Source organism: Filicampus tigris, chromosome 19 (assembly GCF_054856515.1).
Source record: "Filicampus tigris isolate MCC_2025a chromosome 19, RoL_Ftig_1.0, whole genome shotgun sequence".
NCBI lineage: Eukaryota > Metazoa > Chordata > Actinopteri > Syngnathiformes > Syngnathidae > Filicampus > Filicampus tigris.
In genome coordinates, this window is record NC_141235.1 from 2,025,084 (window position 1) to 2,050,383 (window position 25,300).

General features: G+C 45.9%; 2 protein-coding genes across 3 annotated transcripts in view; one reads left to right on the plus strand and one right to left on the minus strand.

The window, feature by feature from the left end:
- dock1 (dedicator of cytokinesis 1) overlaps window positions 1-25,300 on the plus strand; it is an 87,621-nt gene that overhangs the window by 24,317 nt on the left and 38,004 nt on the right. The window lies entirely within an intron of this gene.
- insyn2a (inhibitory synaptic factor 2A) lies at window positions 1,323-24,731 on the minus strand. The gene is made up of 4 exons (XM_086016504.1): window positions 24,361-24,731; window positions 14,788-15,904; window positions 10,409-10,480; window positions 1,323-3,401 (listed from the first exon to the last, which is right to left on the minus strand). The coding sequence occupies exons 2-4, from the start codon at window positions 15,897-15,899 to the stop codon at window positions 3,218-3,220; spliced, it is 1,368 nt and encodes a 455-aa protein (XP_085872630.1). The 5' UTR covers window positions 15,900-15,904; window positions 24,361-24,731; the 3' UTR covers window positions 1,323-3,217.

A 25,300-nucleotide genomic window follows, 5' to 3' on the forward strand; every position in this document is an offset into this window, starting at 1 on the left:
CAACCTTGCTTGAAAGTCAATGAGGCTATTTTTGACCCCCCCCCCCCCCCCCCCCCCCGGTCTACTCAAATGAATGGAAAAAAACCCATTAGTACTCCACAAAAGCAAAAAATGATTGAACATTTCAAAGGTCTTAGACACATATGACATGTCTCAGTTTTGTGTTCAAGAGTTAATGGCTAACTAAGCTAGTTGCAACACAAAAAAATGAAATGACCGTATTTGGACAAACGAGGTTCCTGCCCGACAGCGACAATGTCGTGTATCACGAACGCCACTTGGTGATGGTGTCGCACCGCAGCCGCCTTTCTCTTCCTTTGCCGCCTCGTGTCCGCTTAGCATCTTGAACGAGCGAGCAGTTTTACTTGATTTTCGTGTTACTAAACACTTCTAGCTGCCACAGTTGTCGTGTTATTTCAGTGCGTCACCTTCCTGGATTGACATCCTGTTTGTTGTTTGCTGCCTGACAGCAGGCACTGTCACGTTTTCAAGCCCCCCCCCCACCCCCCGCCCCTACAACTCCCCCCGCCCCCCCGAAAGAAAACTGCCGTTTTTAGATGTCTGCCTCGCTGCCTTTTTCTCTTTGCCGCTGAACTCCAAGTGCTGCAGAGCCAAGAAGCATAGCGAGAAATGGCACTGCATCGTAATCAGTTGCTCTCCTGCCTTCAATCTCTGAGTGCCCTCTTTTTCTTTTTCTTTTTTTTTTTTTTTTTTAAGGCGCTGCAACAAAATACGGCGCAGTAGAAATCGCTCTTTAACACTTGAGTTTGGAAAGGCTACAGAAGACTTAATTGGCACATTCCAAAAAGGTTTAAAGGCCTATTAGGGTGCTTATAATAAATGCCATTACTTTGCAGTAGGGATGAGTAAACAGTATTTACTTGATTGACTTTGGAAAAAGGAATTAAATATTTGAATACTTTGTTTCAACAAAGTAATTTTAACTCAAACACTTCCGTGGACATTTATATTCGATATCTGCAATCCAGCCAGTTAACGCCACCATCTGTAATTGATTATTGTGGCTTCAAAAGCCCCTTCTCCATCTTGTTTTTGTTGTTTTATAGTTGAAGTATCACCAAAGTAAACAAAGAAAAATCGTAGTTGCAAAGTCGCAGTTCTGCTTTGACATTTTTTGTTGTTTTGCAAAAAGCTTGTTTTCTCCAATTTTTGGTCAGAAACCAGAGAAACTGATGGATGCACCGATCAACATCGGAGGAACTGTTTTGGTAAAAATGCGATATTATGCTGCAGTTGAACATCATTTCAAGTGCAGGACAAAGTGTGAATTACATAGCTGTCTGCAAAAAATGATTCTGAGCTCTGTCGGTGTCTGCTTTTATTCTTCATCATTTGCATATTAAATTGTTCACGTATTTTAAAAACAGTATAAAATACACAGTATTGCACATAGTAAATCAATTGCACTTTTTCAAGATACAGATAAATATGTAGGTTTCTCACAAGTGCTAGTCATATTGTTAAACCCGGACGAGAGCGGAGTCGTTCCCCGTAAAGTTGACGTCACATCGTCCTGGCACTTCCTTTATGCACTTGAACCTACTTCCATGTCTGTTTTTTTTTTTTTTTCTTTCTTTCTTTAGGCTCTTTTCTGGACTCTACAATCCTATTAATAAATGTATTTTTGTTTGATACATATCAGCTATGCCTATTCGTAAAATAGAAGGAGCCCTATTTGATGTTATGCATCATATCATCACCATCAGGAAATGGATTTAGAATAAATACAAATGTCTTGGCTATATATATTTATGATCTCCGAGCCCTGTGTGGAGTGGCTAAATGGATGTTTATTCGGGGTGTAACGGCACAAGTGTTTCGATTATTGGGTACAGTGCAGAAGTGTAGCAAGTTCCTACGCGGAACACATTAATTAGGTAAGGGGCAGAAAGTGTAACTGCAAGCGAAAAAAAAAAAGCCATAATTTCATAAGAGACTTATTACTATTACTGTTGCGCCTGCGTCGTTCGTTTCCTAAATCAAAGACAAACGAATGATGTTGCACTTTCCTAAAAAGCAGAAAACAGATTAATGATGCACTTTTCTAAAGAGACGACGGACTATTGATGTTGCACTTTCCCAAAATGAAGACAAACCACCATTGTTCTTGCACTTTCCTCAAAAGAAAGAATTCAAATTGACATTTATTATTTCAATGTGTGTTTTTAATTTGACAGCCTTTCAACCATTATAGAATTTGCTACTCACATTCTGCACTTTTATATGTTAAAAAGTCGTCAAATTACCTTTTTTTTTTTTTTTTTGCATTTTGGTTCTGCTCCGTGCCCAATGTGAATTGAACTGCAGCCTTAAAACCAAAGTGCGTACCGGAATTTTGGGCGTACCGTTACACCTCTAGTATTTATAAACCCATAGTTGGGATGCGAGTTTTTCCAAAAAAGAAAGGAACAAAAACACATGAATTTGTCTTTAAAAATTCAGTTGTTTCTCTTTAAAAAGCTTCCATCCTGTTAAAATGCAAGGCTACACTGTACATTCACTTCTGGCTCGCTTTATTGCGCCAAGTAGTTGCTCGCACCCTTCAACCGTATTCAGTATTTTCAGGGCTGGAACAAAATATATGTGTATATATATATTAGAGCCTCGACTCAACTTTAAAAGACGACAGTAGCTAAATGTGAACTTATACCCCCCCCCCCCCATTCATAAATATATTCGGCTAAAACTTTAAGGTCTTTTTTATACAGCTATAAATAAAAATGTCCAAAAATGCCATTAAGAAAATAAGTGTCATTTAACAATATTCTTTTTATCTACCTGTACATCTCCTTCAAAGTTTCTCGACAAGTCATGGTGAAATTTTAGAGATGAATAAAATTGATCGCAGCTTTCTTTTTTTTTTCTTTTGACAGTATGAACAGTTTGACGTGTGAAAAGAGTCCCGGTACTCCGGAAAAAGTGTTTCCTGATCTTTGTTTGTTGTGCTTTGCTGTATGGTGAGAGGCAAGTCCATGTAGCCCCCACATGACAGACCACTATCCAAGTCCGCAATCTTCCTAGACGGACAGCAGCTTGGGAAATAGCTGCTAATCATCACATTTCGCCAAAAGTGTGGGACCCGGGTGCGATTTCACACCCAGTTGGACGATAATTGCTTCCAAAAATGCTCCAGGCGGAAGCTCCCGAGTGAGGAAAGTGTGACGTTCTGGCTCCCCCCCCCCCGCCAGCGACACGTTCACATGAACCAAAGTCTCCAGCGGGCGTGCTTCTTGGACTCGGCTTTGGACTTGCGCTTGGGCGTGGATGTGAAGGCCTCGTGGGGGTACGGCAGGGCGGGGAAGTGGCTGTCGTCCGAGGGGCAGAGCCTTTTCATGAGGGGCTGCAGTTTGTCTTCCTGCTGCTTGAAGTCCAGCTCCACGCTGTCAAGCAAAACACAAACAGATCAGCCACTTGAGACAAGAAAAACGCATTTCCGCCAAGCAGTATGGTTCATCTTGATCCGGCTTGCGTTGTGTTGGCGGCATGGCGTTGGCTGCCTAAATAGCGTGAAATCACACCCGACGCGACCCAGTAGCCCCTTTCACAGCAAGTTTCTCTAATAGGCCTCAAAAAGCCTTTCACGCAGCACCAACCAAAGTGACGGGTGACTTTAGTGCAGCGCACCCTTTCACACAGAGATTGTGCAAAATTGGTCAAAATGCTCCAAATGGACAATTTGGGGAACGGCCGGCAGTGAATGAGTTAATTCATATTAGTGTGTCAAAGGCTGAGAAATAACTGGATTGATTTCAAAGCCCCCATCCAGCATCAGGACCTTATACACAAGGAGAGCCAGGAAAACGCTGGTAAAATGCCAGTTTGAATGGCCGATGTTAAAGAGGTCGAGCTGGAGAAGGCGCTGCCTGGCTCGAGCCAAAACGTTGGGCACATTCATTAAATTAGTGGCTACGGCATCATGCACATATCAACAAAACACATTTTCCTAAGGCTTCTCCTCGATACTCCAGGCACCCGTTGGATTTATCTGCAGCAGCCATCATTTTTAATCCTGCCATACATTTGAGCGCTAGTTTCTGCTAAAGGTGTGTGGCGGGGGGGGGCGGGGGGGGGGGGTTGCCTCAGATTACAGTCTCAGCCACAGTAAATGCGTTGGCACTTTTAATCTCCCGAAGCGTCCTCCGGTACCGGCACCCGGATGGCTTGATGAGGGCGGTGTGGGGGTTGCCACAGGCTCGGCTTGCATAACGGCTGCAGGATTTGCTTCGTGATTGCTGGCTGGTGTGAAGGTGATCTTGGCAGCAGGCTCTTATAACACTTGGGATATTTTTTTTTCTTTTAGATTAAAAAGATATTGATTGAGTCCAAGATGTGACCCAAAGTTGATGAAAACTAAACTTCCTCGCCCATCTGTCCAAGCGGACATATTTCAAATTTGGTAGCAATCGGGCAAAAATCTCTTGAATGACTCAAAATGAAATGGAAATCTGGTTTTGCGACTTTTTGAGAGTTTCCAAACTTCACCGACATGCTTCGCCCACATGTAAGGACGAAAACTAAAGTGGTCTGAAATTTTGCATCATCCATCTTTCTTGCAAACTTAAGACAGTGGTCGCAATTTAAGTAAAAGATCGAGGACTAGTTCCCTTTTAAATTTCAATTTATTTTTAATATGAACCGTGTCCAGTGGCGAAAAGTCAAAACTATTAAGCTAAGCGATTAAGCTATGTCTGTCTTTCTACTTATGCGGTTGTAATGTGCTAGTCGTTGGACAAAATCTTTGTCTTTTTCGAAAGCACCCTGGAAATGGCCAAAATGACCCTAAAATGTCCGCTTTGAACCAAAATGGATGACTTCCTGCCAGGCTCTCAGCACTTTGCTTTTTCCCCCCGACTCAGGCCTTTTTTAACTCAAGGCTAAGACCACTGCGGCAATTAGCAATAAATCACATGCGCTTAATTACAGGGGCTCGAAATCAATCAGGGCGAAGTTGGTCCAAATGTGTATCCTTGGAATTTGTCTTGTGACTGTAAAGCTAATGGGAGAGCCATTATGGAAACGCTTGAACAGAAGGAGAATGAGAATGTATGCACAAGTGCGTGGATCGATAATGGTAGATCATTTGCAACATCCATCCATTTTCGATCTCGATTATTCTCACAATGGTCGGGGTGAGCTGGAGCCCATCCCAGCAAACCTTTGCTGACAAAAAAAATAAAAAAATCTTAACTTTAAACTAGAACCAGGAATTCACAAAGTAATTTGTCTCAATTCACCAAAAATGAGATCTGCTTTTGTGTTTGAGCTCTTCAGGTGTTTCTTGAAAAAGGAAAAAAAAAAAAAGCCAAGTACTATTTTCGTTTTTAGATCGCTTTGGTTCAAAAATGTCTCTCCGAGCCTTGATGATTTCCTTGGCCAGAGAAATTGCCCTTAATGTGAGTCGTTCAGACTCGAGCAATGGCCAAATAAAAAGAAAATAATCGTGTTTATTCCGCGACCGCCGGAAACGACGCCCCTCGCTTGACAAATGGTGGTCGGCGGCTTAAACAGATGCCAGGAGAGCAGAGTGATTGGATCTCCTTGCTCGGGCTTCCAGGAGAACAAATAGGCGTGAGGATGTAACCCCATGTTGTTGTGACGTTGAATAACGAAAAATGAATTGTATCCGATTTAATCGACGGTCTGATCGGGAGAGGTATGGATTCGTAAAAAAACTCAAATAAAATACAAGCACGGGCCTGTTGCTTTGTTTTCCTTCAAACCCGGCCGGCTATGTTTATGTGGCTTGCGTGAGGGTTCTATTCATGGCGGCTCGCTGCTTAAATTCCCCCGATTTGTATTTTCATTGCGGCCCGCTAAAGGTTATTGACGCAGGCAGCAAAGTTTGAAGACGGGAGCTCAAATTAGCGCAATGTGTCAGTCTGGCGTGATCAATGACGCGGCGTGTTTGTCAGAGGCTAATGAGGATTCGCCGCTATTGCCGCAAAAAGTATTTCAGTGTGGCCCTTTCATCGCTAACAAAGCCTTAATTGCGTCTGTGCCAAAGCTCCGAGGGGCACGTTCTCATCCATTGCTGCCATTTTCTGTTGGTTTTTTTTTTCTTCTTTTTCTTCGGGGATCACTCACATGTACCCACACATGCACGCCAACACTATCACCATAATAGGCTTTTCCTTGCTCTTCAGAGTAAGCTCATAATACTGTTGAGACCGTTGTTGCTCACCATCTGTGGCTACAAGTTATTATTTCCCTGCATGGACAGAAAAGTCCATTTAAGCTCATTTACAAAACGGCTATTTTTATATTAATTAATTCACCGGCGGCCGTTTACATTTATCCTCTGCGGCCAGTCTGTGAATTAGCATGGAATTGCATTTAATCGCACCCTGCGTCTTACTGGTGTCAGATAGCAATTTATTAAAAGCAGCAGTTGACCGCTCAGACGGAGTGAGTAATTAGGGAAACCTTGGATGCATCTAAGGATATCATTAAGACTATTAATTACAGTAGATACGTCCCACACCAAAAAAAGCAGGAGGCGCGGTAGTTGACCCACAATACAGTATGGGGGGGGGGCTGTAGTCCACATTAATGCGCAGCAAAATTCCATTAACGTGGTTTAAAAATCTTCTCATCTGCCTCTTTGACTTTCCGGTCAGCCTCTCTTCCCCCCCCCCCCCCCGCTCGTCCCCAATTGCACACCTTGACGCATTACATCACCCGATGATATGCCACAGAGGCCGCTAATCTTTTCATCCCCCTTCTCACCCGTTCGGATTGAAAGCCGCGGCACGTTTGTGCGAAAAGTGCCGAATCCCTTCCCGTCCGCCGCGTTGCATGGAGGCGATAACGCATTCCGGCGATATGCTTCGGGGCTCTTCAAAAGGGGGAAAGTTGAACCTGGCAAGGGCGGCTGTGTTTGTGTATTCCGCTTGAAGTCCTCGCACTTGGATGCGGTGCCGTGGTTGTGCGTTTTGATATATTGATTATGCGCAGGGCGTGTGGCGTCGTCCTTTCTCCGCGTGTGTCGAAGTACTGGTCATAATGAATTGCCTTGGCCCAAAGACAAAAGCGTATTATTCACACCACATTACTAAACATGTTTAAAGCGACTCCCATGCGATACGAGCCAGTCCAGGTATGACGTGATAGATTTGCGACACGGCTGAAGCTACTCTTGAGGCGATACGATATAATTCGTCGACGTTCACCTGCAATGCAATTCACTCACATGAAGAGGCGCGACGATCCATGACAGCCCAAGCACCTTTCGATACAGTTCACTCGAATGACAAAACTATTGACTCCAATTAGGATACAATTCAATCCCAATTACAATATGAATCACTCGGATTACATTTGAGTCGTTTCAAATCCGGCACAATGCGATACAATTAACTCCAATGACGATACGATAGCATACGATTCACTCCAATGTGATGAAATTCAGCTCAACTAAAATGCGACGATGATTCACTTATGATGCGGTTTGATTCGATGCACTCGACTTCTGACGGGATTCGGTATGATTCACTCCAGTTGTGATACGATTCTCTCTAGTTAATTAACTAAGGATGTACTGTACAGTAGGTGATTTTCGCAGAGGTGGCCAGCATATTTGTCAAAATATCACCCAGGCCATTATTTTAAGAGGCTGACTATTTATGAATAGCAAGTAATCGGCTCTCCTCACATTGTAGTTGCTCTAATCTTACTGTGTACCTTATACGATGATTCACTCCAAATGCAATTGGATTCCCTCCAATTATGTTGCGAGGCAATATACCCCAACTATGATCCAATTCAATGTACATGACTTTGCTCTAACACATTTCTCCAATAGCAAAGCGATACGATACAAAGCGATTCACCCCAACTACAATGTGGTTCCCTGCAATGAGTGTATGACAGCTATTCTACCCACGCACACTTTTGTTTTCCGTCACGGCTATGCTTCCTAACCTGGCTCTGCTTCCTCCTTCCCCCTGTGTTCTTCCACCTCCAGAGAGGTAGCTTTCATGGAGATGGAGCTAATTAGATTGCCTTTTAATCCTCCAGCCCGCATCAATGCTTTTGCTATATTTGAGCCTGTGTCCAATCGACACTATTTTCGCCAAACGTACACTGATTTCGATGATGCTGTGCGCAAGACCTTTTAAAAGGAAAACCTGGGTACATTTTGCAGAAATGAGCCTCTTTTTTTGGGAATTCTGTTGTTGTGCACCTCGTCGGGAGAGGAAGTGTTGCGAATCTGTGCGGCAGATCCGGGAAGTGTTGTTTTTGACAGTGCCGCAACTAATTTGAACGGATCCTTCCTTTAATGGCAAATTGGTAGCATCAGAAGTCAAATAAGATCGGACCCCCCACTGACACTGAACAAGGCTTTCATATAAATGGGAACACTACAATGGAATATTTCATACCTGTAGCTCTTATGATACCGGAATCACGTTTCGTTAACGGTGTGTTTTGACCATGAAGCTGTTTGTCTCCTTGTCGCTCCAATTTCGATTGCAATGCGATTCAGTTTCATGATGATACAAGTCAATCCGATTATAATTCAGTCCAATTAAGACGCAAATATCGATTCACTTAAATTACGTTTCTTTTTCACGTTTGACTGTACAGTCCCGCTCCGCTCTGTTCATTTTCTTTATTGTTACTTTATTATAAGTGGACGTGTACGGTTGCTGTTGCACTGGAAAAGTGCATTTTTGCGTTTACGACCAGTGCCCAGTCATATCGGCGATCGCCGTTGTTGGCAAAATATTGTGATATCGAATTGTGCATTACTCTTCTTTGACCATCCTGAGTAATGGTTGGACAAAAAAGACGCACACTTATAAATCAATTGGTACGCTCTTATCAGCCAAGAATATCCAAGAGAGCACTCAGTATTGAGTTGTTCAAGTTTGTAAAAAGGAATTGTAATTTGTGGCCCCAGTAAAGGTTAGCAATGTTCTCCTGAGTGTCGCAGTCTCTTTACTCAAGTCGACACAGCAAAGATGAGAAGCGTAAGAACACCGGAGGGAGCTGGGATGTTACTTCCCCGGGCCTGAATGGCACAGATTTAACATGAAACACTGTACTGACTCATTGAGCAACACCTCGCATGTTCCGTGTCACTAACTTGTCCAAAATCATTACGCTGCTCCCTTTCTGTCTTTGACATCGTCGCTGCAATCCGGCTCGTGTCGCGTTGCCGCGCTTTCAAATGTTGTTCCCCCGCGGGGATGTACGGAATTTTACCACACGCGACTTGACACACGCAAATCCTACATGACTCCGCACATTTGAGTCCAAGCCTTTTTTTTTTTTTTTTTCTTCTTTCATTCTATGATTTTTGAGAGAGAGAACCTTTTCGCTGTAACCCCCAACGCCAGCCTCTTGCTCCGGCTCCGTAACTCAAGCCTTAGCTCCCGTACTTACGCATCAACCCTTATCCCAAACTCCCAAAAGTCCGTAAACCAGACCCAACTCCTAAACCCGAGCCCCTTCATCAACTCCCTAACTCTGGCCTCAATTGCCAGCCCCTAACCCAAGCCATTAAAACTATTAGTTAACGCTAGGTCCTAAATCCCAAACCCTAGCTCCTAATCCAAATCCCTAACCCTAGCCCTTAACAGCAACCCCTAACTCTAGCTCCAAAGCCTCTCCCAGACCGGTGTCACTTGAACGACACCTAACCATGACCTGCTTCTATTCAAACCTTTGTTGTTTTCCTCCTTAACACGAGCAGTCAGTTCAGTCGGGCGCTTGTTGCGAAAGGGGGGAAAAAAAAAAGATTGAAATGACTGTTTAGAGGCAAAAGGCTGACTGAGTAAAACAGCTGTGTCCACTAAAATCAGCTTCATCGATCGCCTCACAGCTCTTTAATCCTCCCTATTTTTCCCCCCCCCCACACTATTTGGAGTCAAACTTTAGCCCGGTTTGGTACAAAAGTCAATACGTATGGCCAGATTGCGTCTCGCAGTCCCTTATCAAAATCTCACTTTGACATCTTTATTATTTGTCAGGCGAAAGTTTGAGAGAACACTATCAACAACCCTGCTCCACAGATGCCAGTGGCGGTCCAGACTGAGATAATAGCAGGATAACAATTGCCAAAATGAATGTAAAGATCTGCTTGCGAACAGACTTGAATCGGAATCGTCCGATGAGTGACATGCAGTAAGCTCGACAGGAGTTTGAGAGCCCTGCTTTTACAAGTTTCTTAAAGTGAGCAAGGGGCTGAAGTTGGCTTGACCCCCGAACCTCAACGCCAACCCCCAAAACCCAAATCCTAGCCCCAAGCTCTGCCCCATCCTTAATGTTCCATGCTCTCTGCTTGACTCCCCCCGCCAAGGTCCTGTCACTTCCACACCTGCTCCTTCTCCCCCAAGGAGGAGCGATGGCACATTTGTGTCTTTGAAGGGATCGCGCCACTGACCTGTAAATAATGCATGCGCTGTTCCGGCATGTGTCGCAGTTGGCTGTGTCCTGTCCGGTGCGATAGGAGAGCCTGCGGGGGAGGGAGGGAGGGAGGAAGATGAGAGTGGTGAATGTGTAATAATTACAGGCCTTGTTAAGCCGCTCCCGCTTTCACCGCCGGTGTACGTCTCCCGCTCGTTAGCCGCGAGTCACGCCGCCCCGCTGGGCGTCCAGCAAGCGGGAGTCGGGGGTGGGTGGGGGGTCATTAGCCACGCTTCACTGATTGGGAGTGGAGGTGACTCTGCGTGCTGCGCTAAGAGCGAGCTTCATCAAAGCCGGACCGTGCACCCCATTGACAACGTTAGCTCACAATTACACCTGACTCACAAGGGCACAGAAGCTAATTGTTTTTGTACACTGTCAGTTCATCTTTTTATTCTTGTCCTTTATTACATGGGGGTCTTAAATGTCAGGCCGCAGTTTAGCAAAGCCCCATTTGCCGTTTTACTACTTTGACTTTATGTTTGCGCAATTCAATTCTTCGTTTCGGCTCAAGATGCGGGGATCAATTGAGTGTTAACAACTCTTTAGATTGGCTGGAATTGACTTGATATCGAAGCAAAATGGGAGTGCGCTACTTGGCTGCAACCAGCGGAGGTGCTGTTGAGTCAGTCGGTCTGCCAGTTGGAGGCCACAGACGATCGAGGATGTACTCTTATTGCATTTGTGATATTTTTCAATCGTTTTATATATTGAATTTGTATATATTTATTTCCTTTTTTTTGTAATTTTTTTTTTTTATTGTTTTGCTTGAAAGGTTTTCCAAAGGATTCATCTACTCACCAAAGCATCTCCAGAGTCAGTCAGTCAACTCATCTGAAAGCAGATGTCGCCAATCTAGCTGGCCGCTTTCTTTCGTGGACAGCTGCCATTTGGCTCGGTACAGACTCGTCAGTCCCCCTCGACATTTCATTTGTCTTTATTGAGTTTCCAAACTGGCATTCGGTCCTATCAATATCCCATTACGTTCTATCCTGAGTTTCCTTCATTCCGCTCGGATCATTCAATCGCTGGCCAGAGGATAATGGCCACGAGCAGTGCTGACTTGAGATTGTTAAAGAAGTTGCCCGTGAAGCCTTTCAAGTGCCATCTGGATATTTATGAGGGCCCGACTAGGCAGCGCAGAGGCCTTCTTGGAATCGAGCCGTTTTAGGAGCCTCGGCCGGTCCGAAAGATCACCAGTTTCTCAAACATTTCTTCGATTGTAAAAAGGTTATATACAGTGAACCGCCTGCGTATTTGCACTAATGACCTAAGTTGAAGTGAGGGGAGGAGCTTCATTTAGTCAGGCCATGGTCATGTTTCATAGAAAAAGGTCTTTTCCGCCATCTTGTGGCAGCTATAGGTAATTATAATCCTTTATACGTAGGCACCGATTGCTCACGGAAATGAACAGGGTTCTATGTTGGCTGTTTTCTGGGATGCCAACTCATTCAGTAGCGTCCCCAGTATCGTTAGAAGAAGTCAACCTTTGACATCAGTTTCACCAAGTGACGAATCTGTCGTGGTTGGACGTAGGAAAAATTCTCAAGAACGCACGGCCAAAATCGCACGGAAAGTCTGCAGTTTGGTGTTGAAGCCGCCACTTGTGGCCAAAACTGTATTTTGACCGTCTCAGAATCATTGTTGTCAACTGCTTCAGATCTGCATCGCATGGAGACCGACGCTCTTCTGGCATATGTGAACGGCTGTTCCAGCCCAAGACTCCGGTCCACAATTCCCAAGTCCACGTTTCTTGTGTTTGAGGCCTCGTAAAGAACATTTTTGATGCGAATGAACCCCTTTGAGCACACTGCAGGCGCAATTCTTCCTAAGGCAACAAAGCACTTCTATTGCTCCCTCCACTCATAGCCAGCAACAAAGATAGCTCCCTTTTTATGCGCCTTTAATGGGATGTTTCACTCACAGCAGATGTAATATTCCGTCTTGAGCACCGCAGAAGGGGTTTACCTCCATTTTGTGCGCGTGAGACGATATCTCAAAAGTCTTAAATGGAATGTTCGACATTGCTGTTTGACGACCCCATCATCTTTTGCCGCTTTATTACCACGTCCGACGGATGCGTTAGCATTCACATTTAGCTCATCATGTCTCCTAATCATTCCCTCTCCGAGCTGCTGCGCCAGTCAAAAAGAAAAATTAAACACCTATCGTAAATTCCCCGCTCCTTATCTAATCCGTTTCCCGCCATATGCTCTGACAGATATATCGGAGGTGCGGATGCCAGCGAGGTTATTAACGCCGCTGCGGTCGGAGAACGGGATGAACGGAAGGTGATACGGGGCAGTATTTTTCAGCAGTAATTAAAGGCGACATATTTTGGAAAAGTGACTTTTTAATTGCTTGTATACACATATTTGGATCTCAAGTATATAAGTTACTGTATATTGCATTTTTTATGTCGCGCTTGGCAGCTACATGGGTGGAGATCCACTTTTCGGACTTGGCAGAATCATCATTTCTAAGCCAATTGTGTAACGGACTAACTTTGGATAGGCAACACAACATAACATTACATGCTAGCTGTTTCTAGCATCGCCACCGCAGCCTGACAGATCTGTTGCTGACATTCTCCAAAAAGGAAACGATATGGAAGAGTTTCACCCAGCTTGTCTGTGAAACTCAGGTTTGTAAACCACCGTAACGATTAGTTTGTCACTGTAGATGGCGCCACTGCATCACTTTGGAGTTCAGATCAGCACAGCTTTTGCCACCTTTTGGAATTTTTTTTCATCGGAAATGTGGCAACGTTGTGAAAGTGGGCTTTAAAACTTTGTTGTCGTCGGAACATAAAAGCTATGTTAAAAGCTATGCGTCACCCAGGATTCATGCTCTGCAGTCGTCATGGTAACAAAGTCTGCTGTAATTCTTGATCCTTAGCTTATTTTTACTGAAGCAGACATTTTATTGAGACCTACTTGTTGTAATTTGTGGAGAAAATGGCACATTATGTCCCCCTTAGAGTCAATTCGGGGAGCTACGTCAAGCCTCTTTTTTTCCTTTATAAGATCAGCAATCAGGTTGCCTCAAAATGCACGCAAACGCCCATGTCACGCTGAGCTAATAAGACAAAATAAGGCCTGTGTATAGCAGCCCCCCACCCCCGTGTTAGACTGAAAGCAAAGGTGCCATTAGCCGTATATTTAGCACCCTGATTTTCCACCTTTTAAAGGTCACCGTGCGGGCGTGTACAGCAGACCTTGTTATTAGACAGGACAGCCGTGGGACTCTGTTTTATTGAGTTGTCTTCACTGCTGGCAAATTTCAAAAGAGTGCGTTACATAACCTCTGTCCAGTCCATTTTCTATCTGATGTAGTTCTACACGCAGCTCACCTGAAGCCTGCAGGCCCTTTGCTTTGCTTAGCAGTTGCCATTTGTGTTGCTCCAAACTCTTTTTGCTTGGAGACTTTGCTAAATGTTGACGTTTTGCCCAATAGCCAGATGAAATGGGATTTACCCTTTTTCCCCTCACAAAAATGAACAGCTCCCCGAGATGGGCGATTGTACGCCAGTCCAAACCTCCAAGCGTCCCATCGCCCTGGCCCTCGCTGTTCTCTCGTCAATTTGGCCATTTTGTTGGCCCCTTCCCCGATAAACAATGCTCAATTTTCCTGCAGCCTCGATGCTATCTGCGGTCTTTTATCAACTCATTGGACTACAAATGGGTTTTTCCGACGTCTGCCGGCACATGCTGTAGGCTATTTGACTTTGACATCACGCGTACTTCCAAGTGGCGATAGCCAGGTCAATTGCGAGGAAGGAAGAACGGCCTTCATTTACACTGCAACAACGTTTCAAATGGAGGCAATCTTAGATTTGGTGTAAAGTCGGACGTAGTTAAAAATCATTGAGCAAATGGCTAATTATTTAATTTTGGATGAATGACACATTCTCTTTTGACGGTGAAATGTATACGGTGCCGTAGAGTTGACGTCTGCTAGCCATTATGTCCTGATGACCTGCTCAAAGACAAGCCAACAAAACATTTTATACATAGCTGTGAGAAAATGCCTTCAAGGAACCTGATGAAGAATGTTTGTTTCTGCTCTTTACAACTATTTACAACCTCCACACCTTTTATCCTCCTGGATTAATGCAGTTTTTTGTTTTTGTTTTTTTTTTTAACCAGAAAACAAAACATTTGGGGGTACATCTCATGGTGCAAACCCGGACGCAAAATGTCATGGTTTTCAATTCGGGTTAGCGATAGTCACTCGCATTCTCCGGCTAGGAAGTACGGTGGCGCTTTTTGTTTACAAACATTATGAAAGGTTTTCTCGTGTTCGGTATCGGTCTTAATTCATCTGACTGTGGGAGACAAAGTGGGAGCCGCTTACCCTTCTCTGTGGGCCTCCCCCTTCTCCAGTTCTTGTATCACTCCCAGCAACACCTTGATGGTCTCCTGGCTGGAGCTGATGAGGTTTTCCATGGCTTGAAGCTGTGCTTTAACATCCCCATCCTGATTCATAGGCACTATTTGCTTGCAGGCCTCCTGGTCAGCCGCCGCCGCCGGCATCGCCGTCCGCTGGGGCTGGTCCGCGGCGTGACACTGCGCCCGCGCGGCGCAGCCTCGCCCGGCACGCGGCAACGTTTCGCTTTGCAGCCCGTTGAGCTGCAGGCTTTTCTTACGCTTGTGCCGTGCCGACAGACTATCCAGGCACTCCACTTGGGTGAGGGAGTTCCACGCGATGGGCCCCGTCACCTTGGAGGCCCCGTCCGGCAGGGTTCGCGATCGGGACGAGCCGTCCTCCTGACGGAGCGGCCGGCTTTCCCTCGGCGCCAATCCCACGCCGGCTTTGGAGGTGACGCTGCAGAGCTGGTAGTCCGAGTTGGCGGCGCAAGTGGGCAGCAGCGCGTCCTCGCACGGGCCGTCCGGCGCGGTGTGCTGCTCCACCGCGGCCACGCGCTCATTTGTATGGAGCAGCGCTTTGGTCCGCCAAACTCTGCCCCCACCGCGGGCCCCCTCCTCCTCCGCCTCGTCGTCGAAGCGCCGCTGCGCCGCCGGCTTCGCCTCCACGACAAAGCCGTTATTCTGACCGCCGTACGTTTCCACGGCCGCCACGTGCTTCAAGGCGTGCCCTTTCTTGCGCTCGAAGGGGAACGTCTGGTAGCGCTTCTTCGGGTCGGGGGACGTTTGCACCCCGGTGCTGCGCGTGACGTTGGGAATGGATCGACGGGCAGGAACGGTCATGTACTTGCGGTACGCCGATTTGTAAGAGAGAGGATTCCCGTCCTTGGCCAACTCCGCCTCCCTCTGCTCATTTTGCGCCTCGCAGATATCCTTGAAACGCACTTGCAGGGCCTTGTTCCGCTTGCGCACCTGTCGACTGGCGTCCAGAGAATACTTGACTTGCAGCGCCAGCGAGGCGGAGGGCAAGGGTGCCCCCGCCGCCTCCGAGTCGGACTCGGAGTTGGTGAGCATGCATCTGCCGCCCTCCTTGCTCACCATGGTTCCTAAGAAGCGTGGAGACAGATAGGGAGTCATTCGGCGCTAATGACTGGGCTTAGTCATAAAGCTTTGTGTATTACAGCCCCTTAAACTCAAGTAACGAGGATAAACCTGCATAATTATGGCAAAGATCACAATTCTTACCCTTACAATTGCCTTGATTACTAAACAAAATCTGCTAATCCATTGTATTAATTTGTACGAGATCCTTTTAATCTGTTTCGCAATCTTTATCAAGCCATAGCAAACATTTTACAATAGAAAAATGTCATGGCACACGGAACGAATTTGCCACAAAAATCTTTAGAGTGCCTCGTTGTCGCAGTGTGGAAAAGTGCCGTACCAACTCAGTGGGAAATATTGCAACAACCGGACGTTTTAGATGGCTGTCTTTTCGTGGCTCAAACACGTTGTTCAATTTTGCCATAAGAAATGTGCTGGACAAAATAACCAGTTTAGGGTGTACCCCGCCTACTACCCGTAGACATCTGGGATCGGCTCCAGCACGCCCATGACCCTTGGGAGGATAAGCGGTTTGGATAATGGATGGATGAAAATAACTTGTTGAATGACACAAAATGTCTCTAGGATCTTTTCATAAATTAAAAAAAAAAATCCTTGAGCCTTTGGTACTACCCAACTGTTAAGGCATTCCCTCAGAATAATCCGTCCGGATTTGTCTGTAATCCTATTCTCTGTGAAACCTGAGACTCAAATTTTTTTTGACCTCTTAATCCATCAAGTCATCCAATCCATTTACTGCTTGTTTCGCTAGTCTACCTCAATCGCAGCCAATAGCAATGTGGAACTTTCTGTGCATCATCTTGAGAGGTTTACCAGCCTTGCTTTCCCCGCAAATTTGCAAACAGATGATATTATGAAATGAGATTTACTCTTCCTGCCAGCGCAGCGCAAAACTATATGCAACCTGAGAAGAAGGTAATAGGTTAGCGTTCCGCAGGCTCCTTAACTCTTGACAAAAAACACGGTATAATTTCTCGCCCGCTGATTTACGACAAGCAAACACTCTGCAATCTCATATAGATGTTGAATCAGACAGGGCAATTATTTCCCCTCAGCTTATCTTGTGTTGCCGTCGCGCTCTGTCAACAGGAAAAAGGCGGCCCCTTTCAAAGCGCTCAGTTTATTTACCTGCGAGCCACAGAAGGAAGGTTTTGGTCCTGCAAACCCTCCTCTGTCGCATTAGCTCTCCGGCTATTTATTGTTGAATTATGCATGAGGGGGGAACCATCTTCTTTTTCTATCTTAACAATCTTATTATCCACAGGCCGCGAGAGCCACTCTTAGCTATTTCTCTGCCACGCGTCCGCAGTCTCCACTTTGCTGCAGCACTCTTTTCTCGGTCTCCTCTGGTATAAAATGTGTCCAAGTTTGCTGTTGACTATTTGTAAATAGAATCAAGAGAGTTTCGGGCTCGCTGAATACAATCATGAACACTTGTGGCTCTTTTTTTTGGCGGTCAGTGCGGTTGTTAATGTAAACACAGCAGGGATCCCATTAGGGGAAAGTGCAAAAAAAGTGAGGACCCGAGACTGTTCTGTGTGCTCTCTGGTGGTCCGTCAGTGTCAATGTGTGTTTAGTGCATGACATTTGGAATAAGAAGCCCGTTTTATACCCCGCACAAACACACGCTGCTCTCTAAATGAGGTCACCACTGTTCTGAATAGCGAGAAGCAATGTTCAAGATTATGTACAGGGACAATTTGAAATGCCACCCATCTTGAAGTAATCTGATCATTAAATATGAAGGGAAAAGCCGAAAGGAAAAGAAGAAGAAGAAGTCAGTCTGCGTCGATGCCTTGCCGCGCATACTACATGCCGCACTCCTTCTCTTTGATCCTTTTTTGACGTTTTGGCATCACTGCAGGTTCTTGACGTCTAAATTCTTGTTATCTTGATTTGTGAGAGCCCTCCTCCTCCTTCCCCTCCTTCCGTCGGCCTCTTGCAAAAACAGCATGACTCATTGCGCAAAGTGTCTTCTTCTGAGGCTGACCCCCTTTTTTCTTTATGGGGGGGGGGGGGTGCTGCGGTGGGGGTTAACTACCTCTCGGGACACCGGGCCTTTGCAGAGTGTGGCTGCTTCACAGAGGCGTTTCTTCTACAAATTCACAGAAAGGCAATCCACATTACTGCACTAAAACAATTAATTACTCAGTAACGGGAATGGTTTTTGTGCCGCGGGCACATGCTAATGTAACGCGATGCACTTTGAATTCAAATATAGCCGTCAGCCCAACCCTGACTCAGCAGTTTTTCCGTGTGACAGTCGTCGCTGCGGGTAAACTCGTAAAGGGTTGAAATGTCAGTGCTCAGCGTTTCCAACCTTGGGGGGGGGGTTTGAATGTTTGGCATAGGTTTTTTTTTTTTCCTTTATTACCCCAGACTAATTTTGTCTTATCTCTCGCGCTCCATCGAAAGGGAAAATTCATTAATGTTGTGTGTGTAGCAAAAAGCGCAGAATTAATTAAGCGATGGAAAATGTGGCTCTACATGTCAATGAGGCAGAAGCAATGCAAGGAGACTTTCTCAAAATTTTGAATGGACTACAACAAGCAAATCAGCTGGACGACAATTCAATGTAACGATGATGCTAAATGAAAGGGTCTCCGGAACGTAATCCTGAGGGACATCACACCGCTTGGTGGACTGTAAAGTCAACCTCCCATAAAAGGACCTGATTAGGAGCCGGGCAAACAATCAAATACTCCAAATAAATGACCATTTTGAGATTTTTCCCTAGCATGCGTGTCTAACATGACTAGACCCGCAAAGAAAATCTCAAGAAGCCATGTCCAAAATGATATTGGAAGTCTGCCAAATTGTCCGTTTTCAGCGGACCTCTTGTCCGATTGTTACCAAATTGGAAGCACGCGTACTCGACAGATGGACGACACTACAGTTCCAGCTATTGAGTTTTTGTCATTGCGGTTGGGTGGGGCATGCCAGCAAAGTTCGACGACACAAACTTAAAACACAAAGCCAGTTTCACTTAGCAACATGAAATTCAATCGACATGTCCATCATGGGCAGACCCACAAAAAAGTCACAAGAATCCATAATTTCCGAATATTGACGACTCGCGCTAATACATCCGTTCTTTAATAACTCAACTCCCCAAGGTCAGAGCTTGACCAAAACGTCTGGAGTGTAATGAAGGTTGCCGTGGAGATTCATTGTCTCCTCCTAGTGTAAGAACTGGCCGGCGGCAGTGGGGGTGCGAGGGCCCGTTGGTCCATCCTTGTCGCTTTGATTAATGTTGTTACTGCAATAAGGGCAGAGAAAATCCAGCAAAAACGCGATGGCCTCCATCCGCCGAGGAATTCCCACTCTCCTGCCGTGACAATTACAGCTGCGAGGCTGCCTGAACAAATGAGCGTAGCGGCGGCAACGGCATGATGGAAGTTTGCTGTAATCCTGCTTTATCTACCCTTGTTTTGTCTCTCTCCTTTTCCCGCTTCTTTCTGAGCTCGTAATTACAAATGGTTACAAGTGTTTTGAAACGTGTTCGATCCGCCTCTAAACCCTTTCATGCTGCCTGGCTCAAATTTGCCAGCAATAGGAAGACCCAAATGTCCTTCTGTGAACTTGAGCTTTGATGACTTTTCAGAAATTGACAGATATACAACATAATGGAAATATTGAAATACCTTGCGTTATACATGTTAGATGATGATTGCTGAAATTGTGCAAAGATTGAGAACTATGAAGTACTAAATTCCGGAGATATAGCGTTGAACTGGTTTTCACATATTTTTTTTTTCTTTTCGTGACGCACTTGGGGGTCTGGCACGAGTTGCTTCCCCCCGACTATCATAAGAATTTGAGCGCTTGGTTTGTACCGGCGGTTATCGGTGCAGTTGCAACTTGCAGTTAGTGAGCTAGCTATGCTCAAACCTCCCAAATGCATCTTTGCTTCGGCCTGTCAGCTGACTCGCTTGAAGGCAGACTGGGGCTTCAGGTTTCCATGGCCATTTTAGAGCGCCTTGTTGTTGGCCGGGAGTACACGCATGTCACAGAGAGAAGGTGGAAAGTCTGCCTTACAACCATCATGGGGAATTGTCTAAAACATTAGTGAAGATGAACCGTCCCTTTCATCTGAAACAATAATTAAGGATTAATCATCCGTTTATTAATGTTAGGCAAGCGTTGAGTACATTTGGAAAAGATCTGTCGTCTATAATTTGATGTAGCCAGTTATTATGAGGATATTCTTGGCCTGGAACATACTCTATGCGCATGGAAAAGGAACAGGGTTAATGGGCACTGATTATGCAGCGTGTGGGGGGTGGGGGGTGGGGGGGCAGGTTCAGTCAGGACGGCTTGACAGCCGGCACGGGCAGTGTGTTTTACAGCCACTGATGGATCCTCGCCGCTGTAACACGCTGCCACTCTCCGACCCGAGTGATTGACTGCAAAGGTCAGCGTCGAGGCACCATCAGCCGAGTGCCGCTACGGAAAATCCTTTGTGAGTTTAACGCCAGCTTAATACCCTCAAGATTAAAAGGCGGCTGAAAATCACAGGATTTTAAGGGATTGTCTTTCTGGCAGTTGTCGCTCAGGCCGCCGAGCCGAGCTGTTGCCAGGCAGCATCTTAACGATCGTTTTTTTTTTTTCCCGTGCTGCGGCGAGGACTAGATAACAAAAGCGTTGTTTGAAGGACGCGCAAATGGCAGTCACCTGTTCTATTGCAATCCCAGTCACATTCCAGCTAAATGCTTCAGATCAGATCTGGATACTCTGCAATGGTGCCAGCGTAGGAGCTCATTTGCATACCTGTTGGAGACACTCAACAGGATTTATTGACAAAAATTGACGTCCTTGCAACTCCTGCCAAGTTCTTGACACAACATTTTCAATTCAATGCAGTCTTATTGTTTTATTAATATACTCCTGTCTGGTTCACAAGTTTGTGGCAGCACTAAAATAAAAAAAACAAACAAAAAAAAACACCAGCATTTTGTGCAAACCATGAAACTGTTCGACTTGAATGTTATTTTTCATGAACTGGTATTGGTTTTTCACTCGGGCACGTCATCTCAGGTTGGCGCTCAACATTCTGATTTTGCATCTTATGTAGTTGTTTACATGCATTTTGTAAACCAAGTGATATCAGATATCTATTCAGTATTCCCAAAAAGTCCCAAAAACAAATATTGGCACTTAATTGGATTTTGGCACGACAGTCACTTGCGGTAAGACAAGATATCTCTTCAGTACAACGGCGCCTACAGCCTTCCACTTGTATGCTTCGCAGTAGAAACTTCCATTCCTAGATTAGACTGTTGGCTTTGAGCAAAAAAAATCTTCCAATTGAATCCCCTCTGAGTGGAATTTTCTTTACTCTTCCCGACTCGCTTTGCTTTGCCGTGCTTGTTGTTTGCTTTGTGTGCTGCTGTTCTTCCTCTTCGGGGATTTTTCCCGTGCAGCATCGAAACCGTCCACACAGCTGTGGAGATCAGAACTCGCGCAAGGCGCAGCAGAAACTGCCCTGCTAAGCACAATGCGTTGCCTCACCCCGCCCTCTCACTTTCTTTTCTACAATTTCTCCTTTTTGAGGAGGCACAGTATCTTCCTGATCTCTTTGTTGCCTTCTCCAAAGCTTGCGGGTAACTGGAGGCTCCACCTCATCGTGGCCGGCACACGCGAGCCGATGCGCGTGAATAGAACGCAGCGGGGTGGGAAAAGAGGAGGAGTATGGTGGAGGATCAATCGAATCTTGCTCCTGTGTGGGTCTTCCCCTCGTTAATGTTTAATCTCCTTGTGCTCGCGTGTAGGCGCTGTTCACACAAGTCACGGGCAGGATCCATTCCCACTTGCTTCAATTTACTGTTTGCTGTGAGCATTCATTTTTAATACATTCAAACTCATCCAAGCCGGCTTTTTCGCAACTCGCTCTGCTGTTTGTAAGGCACCGATTCGGATGGGAGGGTTGAAGTCCACCTGCGGATTTGCCCGGTTTCCGTGCCAGTATCAAGTGGGATGTACGGAGAAGCGAAAGCTGCGACCACAGTGCCAATTTGAACAGCCGAGAACCGCCGCACGCTTTGTGTCGAAATCAATTGTCCCAAGCTGCTTTCACACACTGTTCGCTGTGAATTAGCAAGAGCGGTAGAGCTGGAATTTGTTTAGCTGCGCCTTTCAGACAGAACTCCTCAAAGCTGGACATTCACGTTCATGCATAAGACGTGTGGCGACGTCGGTGTGAGAACGATAATTGCTTGGATGTTGTTTCGGGGATGGTGGAGGTGAAGTCCACTTGCGTATTTGCCCCTTTCCGACACAGTGGGACGTACGGACAACGAAAGCTGTGACCGAAATGTAAAGTCCCTGCCCTGTGTTCAAAGCAATCGTCCCAGCTTCCGTTTATATTCCGTTCCCCATAATTTGCCGTAAAAAGTAGAGCTGGAGTTTCTTTGGTTGTGCCTTTAGACAGGAGTCACAGATTGCACAGTCACACAGACGATTTGGGCTTGTTTTGGTCTGATGCGGGAAACCGACCTCCCCAAATGGAGGCGGTGAGTGTGCCGTGTCCAACAAAACTCCCAAATCTTCAGTCTTCGCGGAGAGGTTCTTTTTTGCACTCGACGCACTCAAACATTTTTGAGTGAGTCATCCTCTCGGTCTTGTCTCGACGAATCCAATCGAATGGCTGTCCTTTTAAGATGCGGGTCGCCGTGCTCGGCCCTTTTGAAAGGCAACCGAGAGGTTGAAGATAGACTCTCGAGTGACAGACAAATGGCGTCGTGTCATTCCAACGCGGGCAGACGTTCTATTTTCATCCCGTACTCTACAATTTGGGATCATCGTACAGCGGCGTATCAGCATGCAATAACTCTCATCATCTTCATCGCTCTGTGGGTGATCTCGGGGAAGATGCAATCAGATCAAGAGCTGAGTGGAGGAGTGACGCGTCGGCGAAAAGGGTAGTCACCACTTTCGGTCCCCAACTTCCGCACACATTTTCCTCATTTCTTGTTTGCGTTAAGGTTAGTAGTTGCTGTTGTTCTTCTGTCAACCTGGATCCTCGCAAGAACAGACCTCCCTTATCCCTCCACTTTGCCAACAATCTCCTCTATTTAGGCATTTCAAAAGCTCACCTTTTGAGATTTGGGGAAGGTTTCATCAGGAACATCGTCATCATCCCCTCAACTTGCAAATTACCGTTTGACTTGAAATCCCTTCTTGTTCCACAAATCAGTCTTGGTTGGTTCTTTTCATGAATAAGTTGGTTGGTTTGTTATTGGATTGGTAAGGCGGTTTGTCAGTTAGTTAGCTGATTGGTCGGTCAGACCATAAACTATTTGACTGGTAAGTCAGTCAGTTTGATCGGTTAGTTACTCACTTTGGTCTCTTTGTCAGTTGTTTGGTTGTTTTATTTGAAATTGGTTTGTTGGTTAGCCGTTTAGTCGGACAGTCTGTTACTTGGCTCTCTGATGGTTGTTTTGTTGGTTATTTTGATTACTAATTCAGTTAGTCGGTTGTTTGATGTTAGCTGGTTGGTCAGTCTGTTGGTTGGTGATTTGATTGCTCACTCAGTTGGTTACTTAATCAGTATGTTGCTTGGTGGGTTGATCTGTGGGCCTGTCGGTTGCCTTGTTGGCTAATTTAATTAGGTAGTCAGACGGGTGATGTGATTGGTTGGTGTTTTTTCCATTTAAATCCTCAGTCACTCGGTTGGTCAGTTACGTAATCACCGTTGGCTAGTCAGTTGGGCGTGTTGAGTGGTTTGCCGGTTACTTTGAACAGTAAGTCAGTCGGGCGGTCGGGCGGTTTGTTGGTTGGTGGTTCTGTTTGTTTATTTGATTTGTTTGTTGGTCGGAAACTTCAACAGTCTATTGTTTAGTTGGACGGCCTGTCGGTTAGATTGGTAATCATCAAAGGTTGATTTGTCGGTTAGTTAATCGATTGGTCTGTTGCAGATTTTATTCGTTATGTGATTGGTAAGTCGGTTACAGTAGTTGGCTTGCCTGTTGGTTATTTAGTCAGGTAGCACTATGCAGCCTATTGATGAAAGCCCTTTGAGCTTGATTGGGATTTCCCTGGGTGGTAATGTTGGGAATATATGTAACAATTTTCATAGGTCAACTTTCCATGTTCATCATAAAGAGAGCCATTTTTGTCGTCATCCCCCTGACCTTCAAATTCTGACTCGGCTTCTCTTTTGCCACAAATCAATGGAGCTCTTCCACCTTTGCCTCCCTTTGTCTGCGGCTTCACCCGTCCGGGGTGAGCTGGAGTCTTTCCCAGCTACTCTGGACTGGTTCCCTGTCAGTCACGAAATGCGGAGATGGACAACGGGGAGGAAACCAGAGTACCCCAAGTGAACCCTTGCACAGTACAAATCCAGAATCCTTTGACTGCAAGGCAGCCAGTCAGATCTCTAGCATGCCCTAGAGATTCTTCAACTAGACTTTTTTTTTTTTTCCATGATTAGACTCACCTCAGTCAGTCGTGCAGCGCTGAGGGAAAAGATGATTTCCCACTTGTGCCCCTCGCATGCCCACTGGTGGGCGTTAGAAAGGCTACGCCATGGCACAAGTTGGTATGGCGGGCGGGCGGTCATCCGGTCGAGTCGGGAGTCGTTGCTGCACATCGACGTCCTGTGATGCACCGTCCTTTAAGCCCCCCCTTGACTCCCCTTTTTCCTGTTTGTGTGACGACGCCAGCAGGGGCTCCTGCTTGCTCTCCCGCGCACACACACATGTATCCACGCACACACACACACACAACAGCAACGTCCTCACGGGTAGAATATCCCCATGGCGCTCCCCCCGCCGCCGTTGCAGCCGCTGCTGCTCCTCACGCTGTGGCTTTCTCCTCGTTTCTGCATGCAAGCGTCTGAGTGTGCGAGGTAGAGGGAGAGAGAGAGAGAGAGAGGGAGAGGGCGGGCGAGAGAGAGAGAGAGCGGTAGGTGAGATGAAGAGAGCTTGAAAGTTGAATGTTTGTCAACATATTTGCATTTCACCTTCAGCAACTCTTTGTTTTTAAACATGTTTTTAGGGGAGAAAAACCTACGTTAAACACTATAGAATATATTCCATATTCTATTTTGCTTTTGCTGTATTTCAGTGCAATGTCAATGTTCAAGCCGGGTGGGGAGCACGGCTATGTCTCCATTCTTCCTTCTTTCTATCCTCTTACTTGCGTCACAGGACACGTACCAGCCAACCTCATTTGTGGCGGACTTTTGCAGTGTGTGTGTGTGATGTCAAACTAATTGCGTGGCGCTAGTTGGATGTTTTGGCCCACCCCCGCACCTTCTCCATTCTGCAGGGAAGCCCTTCCCAGCCTTAGGTACCATGGTAATGAGCTGCAGTTCTCCCGACTGTGTGTGTGTGTGTGTGTGGCGCAATACTGTACTGTACATATGCGTGCTTCTC